This window comes from Pygoscelis adeliae, unplaced genomic scaffold (assembly GCF_000699105.1).
Source record: "Pygoscelis adeliae isolate BGI_AS28 unplaced genomic scaffold, ASM69910v1 Scaffold154, whole genome shotgun sequence".
Classification (NCBI taxonomy): Eukaryota; Metazoa; Chordata; class Aves; order Sphenisciformes; family Spheniscidae; genus Pygoscelis; species Pygoscelis adeliae.
The window spans coordinates 5343288-5350486 of record NW_008825113.1 but is presented as its reverse complement, the minus strand read 5'-3'; the positions used below and the strand labels follow the sequence as shown (position 1 = coordinate 5350486).

Here is a 7199-nt window from a genome sequence, read left to right as displayed (position 1 = left end):
TAGCTCCTTTTAAAACTGAACTATGGTGGTACCATTTTAAAGATTTATACATGCACAACATAGAAAATGTAAAAAGAAAGTTTCAAAATGTTTCAGAAATCTTACTTTTCAGCGGTTACTAGGGCACAGAGAAGTGTGAGTCTCCTTGGTTCACCTAGGTACCCTTGAAAATGGTACCCATCTGATGACTGGTCTTACAAAACAAATTTCATTCTGGCTCAAGGGACCAGAATTCCTTCTGCCCCTGTCTGCCTGCATCACAGCTGAATTGGCTCAGTAAGTCTGCATGCATCAGACCCTTGATGTTAGCGCTGTATGTCACGTAAGCTTTTTTCCCCAAGCCTCCTATGTATTCACCTCTGCACTCCCAGGCAGTGGAACTTGGTCATCTCCACTGCTGCTGGAGCAGACTCTGGCTTGATTTTGGCTACTACCAGCTAGCAGTCCCCCAGGCAGTACCCAGGCAGAGTCTGACACAGCATCGGCCAGGGGCCAGTCCCACAGGCAATCTGAGTGTGACCACCGTACTTTGGAAGACCCAGCTGCACAGACGCAGGCTGGTTTGTGCCAATTGGTGTCAGTGTCAGAATGGTTCAGGAAGTTTCGTTTACCAGTATGGCATAGCTTTAGCTCCCCGGGATTATTTGAAACTCACCAGTCCAAGTCCAGCCTGCAGCCGAGTCTAATGACAAAGAAATCTCAGGATGAGAGACAAGAAAAATGGGTGTGGATAACCTCAAGAAAATGTGTTTGAGACAGCCCAGCTTCAAAGCAATATCACAATTATGGTTGATTATCAATCCGGTAAGTAGACACATCAGCTGAACAAATGGCGTTGCTCTGAACGTTAAAGCTGGCATACTGCTGTCAATATTTGAGCAGTGCTGGAGTTGGCAGTTTTGCCTTACATCTCCAGAAGGCATCTCCATGCTTGAGCCTTTTGTTCCTACATACACCTCAAAACATGGCTTTGAGCATGCAATGCAGCACCATAAATCAATACGGCTTTGCTCCTGTTCAGCCAGAGTTTGCTCCAAAAATTCCTACAAACAAGCTATTTAACTGGTCTAAGTTCAGATCAGGGTGGGGAGGCAAGAAAAAGAGAGGAGAGAGGAAGTGAGAGGGGGATGTTGTGCTCCCAAACACCCAAGGAGGCAGAAGCAACACAGATGGGCAACGCTACTTTTCCTTCCCAACCTCACGATGCCAAATAGATCTGCATTAGCCTCAGCGAAGATTCACTGACAAAAATCCTCCTGCACAACAAGAGCAAACAATTTGCAGCTATGGGAAATAAAACCATGTCAGGAGGTTCAACTTCCATTTCTCACGAGCAAATGCCTCTTCTGTGCTGCCTTTGAAAGTATAGCTCCATTATTGTCTTTTTTTTTCCTCGGATTTATATTCATATGTTTATGAGTCCCCCTTTGTTTTGGGAAAGTCTAATTTTGGATGGAGATTCCAGCTCCTCTGTACGGGCCCTGTTCTCTACAGCAAAACTGTAAGAGATTGCTGCGTCTGAAACGTCCCCCCTGTTTGGGAAGCTGAGAGCTGGTAACAGACTTCATGACTCAAGTTTTGTTTATGGCTGATTACACCTGAGCATGGACAGTGGCTGCATGTGCGCATGCAGTGAATGGGGCTGGAGAAGAAAGCCTGACCTGGTCACTTTTCCTTAAGAAGAAAGAGCTTTGAGAGCAGTCAGAATCAGAAGACAGTGCTGAAATGAATGCCAGCAACGTCATTTCAATAATCCATTAAAAAGCCTCAAGTCAATTCAGTGTGAGTTTATTGCCAAACTAAAGATCCAAGGAAAGGAGTCCCTGTTGCATGCCTGCATTTTTAATTCCTTTACTCTTCTGCAGGGGAAAATTCTCATTGGCTCCATTGCTAATAAGGCCAAGGGCTTGATCTGTTTAGTCAGTTGAATTTTGTTTTAATTATAAAGAAAGGTCACAGGAAACAGTATGATGATTTTCAAGGGATATTTCAGCCAGGCATAAAATCTTCTATTACATTAAATAAATTCTAAATGGAAAAAAAAATTATTACACACAGGTATTTTAGCATTACCTCTGTAAGCAACAGTCTTGAAAATTCTTTATACGCTGAGCTGCTGGCATTATGGAAATCATCAGTGAAGTTGTAGTTGAGAATCCTCATAGTAACACCAAATATCTTGGCATCTGTAGGACACAATATTAAAACACACACTGACAAAGCAGAAGAGGAAAGGATTCAGTCAAAACTGATGTACCCAGACCAAAATCTCAGCTGATGGAGGGAGAAGGCGGGGAGATGGTTGAGAGAGTTTGGTATTAAACCAAGAAAATAAAGCAAATATTCTGCTACAAGCTTCCTATACATTGAGGAGATGCACTTACATCAGGCCCATAAAGACATTTAGGTGCCTAATTACAACTGCGTGAGAACTGGGTATACACATACCCTTGTGGACCTGAACCTACATAACTCCTGCATTTGAGCTACATCCAGGGTTGAATTGCCTGTGAGCTCATCTCTCGTCCACCAGTCACAATTATTATTTTTTTCCTGATCTTGATAGAGTGAATAGTATGGCTGAAAATAATAACAAAAACCAGTGCATGCCACTTTTCTGTCTGGTAAGCCCTGGCAGACAACGTACAGAGCACGTGAGCCAAAACCAAGAGCCAGGGAATCTATTAACCACTTTAACCTGTATAAACAACCTGAGGCTGTTACTCTTTGGACTGATCTTTGGAAAACTTTTCTTTTTCTCAAGGGCTCCAACTTCATACTCTGAAGTCCAGCCCCCTGTTTCTGTTAACCACTAGACCTCCTATTTTCCCTCTACAAAGGGAGTAATTTCCTTCTGACCCAAACTGGAGTCATCCCCCATCTGATCAAAGGGAAGGCTCTTATGGATAATCATAAAGAGCAGCATTCTCACTGTGGCCAGTATTAAATAGTTCACTGCCTGCTTTTTGAAGAAAATGTGGAGAGATTTATTTCTTTATTTGTGTGAAGGCTTAGGAAATAATTTAAGGGTAAAGGAAAAGCAAAATTATGTTTGATCAACACACTAGGGTCTCAGGGAGCTAGCGTCACTAGCTAATTGAACAAAATTATGCAGGCATTCTGCAAGCTTTCTTACACATCTCGTTATTCCCTTTAATCCTGGTCACTCACAAATATTCAACCGAATCTGGCCGTCCTCTGGGCACTCTTGTTAGCTCAGCTAAGCCCTTGACAAACCACTTGACTGGATTTCTCACTGGCCACAGCCGTCAATCAGGAAAAATGGGGCCTGATGGGAGATGGTTGGCAGCAGAATGCAGTGCCAAGCACAAAAAAAAAAGTATTCTACCTTAGCCTAATATCTGTAATAGTCTGAGTCAGCTCCAACACTGCTTTATCAACTAAGGCCAGTGCTCTGCTGCCTGATAGTCTGGATTGCATAAATGCTGGGGTAGAGGAGAGAAAAAGTGCTGAAGGAGGTGGAAAATGGAGTTCAGGGAGGACTAAGTGGAGAATGGTTGGACTGGGGGTGAGTGGAGAAAGAATAGAGTGGGTGTTTTTCTGTATTAAAAAGCCTCAAGTCAATTCAGTGTGAGTTTATTGCCAAACTAAAGATCCAAGGAAAGGAGTCCCTGTTGCATGCCTGCATTTTTAATTCCTTTACTCTTCTGCAGGGGAAAATTCTCATTGGCTCCATTGCTAATAAGGCCAAGGGCTTGATCTGTTTAGTCAGTTGAATTTTGTTTTAATTATAAAGAAAGGTCACAGGAAACAGTATGATGATTTTCAAGGGATATTTCAGCCAGGCATAAAATCTTCTATTACATTAAATAAATTCTAAATGGAAAAAAAAATTATTACACACAGGTATTTTAGCATTACCTCTGTAAGCAACAGTCTTGAAAATTCTTTATACGCTGAGCTGCTGGCATTATGGAAATCATCAGTGAAGTTGTAGTTGAGAATCCTCATAGTAACACCAAATATCTTGGCATCTGTAGGACACAATATTAAAACACACACTGACAAAGCAGAAGAGGAAAGGATTCAGTCAAAACTGATGTACCCAGACCAAAATCTCAGCTGATGGAGGGAGAAGGCGGGGAGATGGTTGAGAGAGTTTGGTATTAAACCAAGAAAATAAAGCAAATATTCTGCTACAAGCTTCCTATACATTGAGGAGATGCACTTACATCAGGCCCATAAAGACATTTAGGTGCCTAATTACAACTGCGTGAGAACTGGGTATACACATACCCTTGTGGACCTGAACCTACATAACTCCTGCATTTGAGCTACATCCAGGGTTGAATTGCCTGTGAGCTCATCTCTCGTCCACCAGTCACAATTATTATTTTTTTCCTGATCTTGATAGAGTGAATAGTATGGCTGAAAATAATAACAAAAACCAGTGCATGCCACTTTTCTGTCTGGTAAGCCCTGGCAGACAACGTACAGAGCACGTGAGCCAAAACCAAGAGCCAGGGAATCTATTAACCACTTTAACCTGTATAAACAACCTGAGGCTGTTACTCTTTGGACTGATCTTTGGAAAACTTTTCTTTTTCTCAAGGGCTCCAACTTCATACTCTGAAGTCCAGCCCCCTGTTTCTGTTAACCACTAGACCTCCTATTTTCCCTCTACAAAGGGAGTAATTTCCTTCTGACCCAAACTGGAGTCATCCCCCATCTGATCAAAGGGAAGGCTCTTATGGATAATCATAAAGAGCAGCATTCTCACTGTGGCCAGTATTAAATAGTTCACTGCCTGCTTTTTGAAGAAAATGTGGAGAGATTTATTTCTTTATTTGTGTGAAGGCTTAGGAAATAATTTAAGGGTAAAGGAAAAGCAAAATTATGTTTGATCAACACACTAGGGTCTCAGGGAGCTAGCGTCACTAGCTAATTGAACAAAATTATGCAGGCATTCTGCAAGCTTTCTTACACATCTCGTTATTCCCTTTAATCCTGGTCACTCACAAATATTCAACCGAATCTGGCCGTCCTCTGGGCACTCTTGTTAGCTCAGCTAAGCCCTTGACAAACCACTTGACTGGATTTCTCACTGGCCACAGCCGTCAACCAGGAAAAATGGGGCCTGATGGGAGATGGTTGGCAGCAGAATGCAGTGCCAAGCACAAAAAAAAAAGTATTCTACCTTAGCCTAATATCTGTAATAGTCTGAGTCAGCTCCAACACTGCTTTATCAACTAAGGCCAGTGCTCTGCTGCCTGATAGTCTGGATTGCATAAATGCTGGGGTAGAGGAGAGAAAAAGTGCTGAAGGAGGTGGAAAATGGAGTTCAGGGAGGACTAAGTGGAGAAAGAAGGGGAGGGGGGGAATTATAGATATTTTAAAGTGGCTATTTACCTGTTTTAACATTTTGATGGGAGATGCTGGTTTTTCCACAGGTTTCATAGCTGATCTCTACTGAATACATCACACCTGCTTCCAGCCCAGACACGTCCATTTTCATTTCCTCTGTCTTCAAGTTTTGTATAATCTCTTTGCCCTTTAACACTTGGACTTGGAAAGTATGGTTCAGAGTAGAAGTGACATGCCAGGACATTTCAAAACTGTTGCTGGTAACGCTGAAGATTCGGTGGTTTCTAACCACAGAGGAATCTATCGCAGTCCCAGGAAGAGTCATCACAGAAAAATCAACATTTCATGTTTAAAGCATTGTGCTATTCTAAATCCATTATAGACAAACACTTTGACAATCAATAGGGGAAGTTCCTTTTTACATTACATCAGGACAGATTCTGCCCCTGTCACAGTACCAGGTACCCTCATCCATGAACCATCCCATTAGGGTGATTAATTAGGTGCTTACACTTTTTATTTCCTTTTACTATACCTATTTGTGTTGAATCTCTAGTAACACTAATAATCAGCCAATGAGCTACAGGTTCAAGCAGCAGAAGTAAGTTTGGAGTAGTGAATGGGTGTACTCTACATGTGTTGACACCTGCTGTGCCTTTTGTCACTTTAATCATCACAATGCACCTCTTCAGGCAAAGGCTGCCTTGATTTATGCCTAGAAAAATCCCACAGACACCAGCTTTTGCAGGCTGGGGGCAGAGTGGTGGGTAGCATCTCACCTATTTATGCCACTCTAGTCCGGTGCAATCATTGTCATGTCAATGGGAAAAGACAGGAGCCTTCAGAGATGATTCCTCTCCTCAAAGGAGGACGAGGTGTCTAAATTGGGTAGGATGAATTGCCCTCCAGCAGAGCCTGTCTGTCTCCAGAGAGAGAGCCCAGACTAGACACCTCTCCTGTAGACAGCTGGGGTCAGGTGAGATGAACATCATCCCCCACACTAACCTAGAGACCACGGCATGCTGCTGCCACAACTTCAATTCTTTCATGCGAATGGTTAGCCTGAGAAAAAAGTTTGTTTTCTTAAATTGTTTCAATACGACACAATTTTTTCCAGGCCTCTGAGCCAGGTGGCTGCCAAATACCCCCAAAGCCATACTGCCCCTGCTCTACAGGGACTTCAGTTTAATTCCTCTAGCTTCAGCTTGGATCAGAAGTTGTGGCTGAAGATCAAGAATATCCAGCCTGTCTCTCTGAACTAGGCAAAGAACTACTTAAAGCTATTTCCTCCCACAAGAAGAACAGGATGTTGTTATAAAAGCATTGTGATAACTCTCACCTGAAAGGGCCGAAGTCACCCATATAAAGACAAATTTCCTGGGGTTTGTTCCCACCATAGTCCCTCAGACAGCTATCATGTATAGCAGGGAGAGTATTCACAAAGGCTAACTCTAGTGTAGAGTAGCTTTGGCCAACCTCCCTGACTCATGCACCCCACCAACATCTTTACAGACTCGAATGCAAGAGGCCTGCATCCCGGCGGCTGTGGCCAGGAGGAGCTCCTGTGGTCGGTAGCAGATCCTCCCGTACCTTGTTCCAGGACAAGCCTGGGATATGCAGTGGGCTGGGTCCAGGGTGAGTGGGTGGCGCTGGCCTCACACAGCCCTCACTGGCATGCTTCTCGTGCTGCAGGATTATCCAGCACAAGCCCTATGATGGGACCTGCACTTGAATGGTTCACCAGGCACAAGTGGCTCAAGAAGCCAGCATGGCCAACTCCACTTCCAGGAGGCCAGTTCCCTTCAGTAGCCATGGGAATAACAGTGGGGCTTCTCCAGTGGTCACAGCACTACAGATCCCGATTCGAGTGTCCC

At 43.5% G+C, this 7199-nt stretch overlaps 1 protein-coding gene across 1 annotated transcript in view; it reads right to left on the bottom strand.

The window, feature by feature from the left end:
• UMODL1 (uromodulin-like 1) overlaps nt 1–7199 on the bottom strand; it is a 57202-nt gene that overhangs the window by 28449 nt on the left and 21554 nt on the right. Inside the window, exons 8-9 of the mRNA XM_009327987.1 lie at nt 5371–5625; nt 3883–3995 (exon numbers count right to left, since the gene is read on the bottom strand). Coding sequence (XP_009326262.1) covers nt 3883–3995; nt 5371–5625 — 368 coding nt within the window. The remainder of the gene's footprint in view (nt 1–3882; nt 3996–5370; nt 5626–7199) is intronic.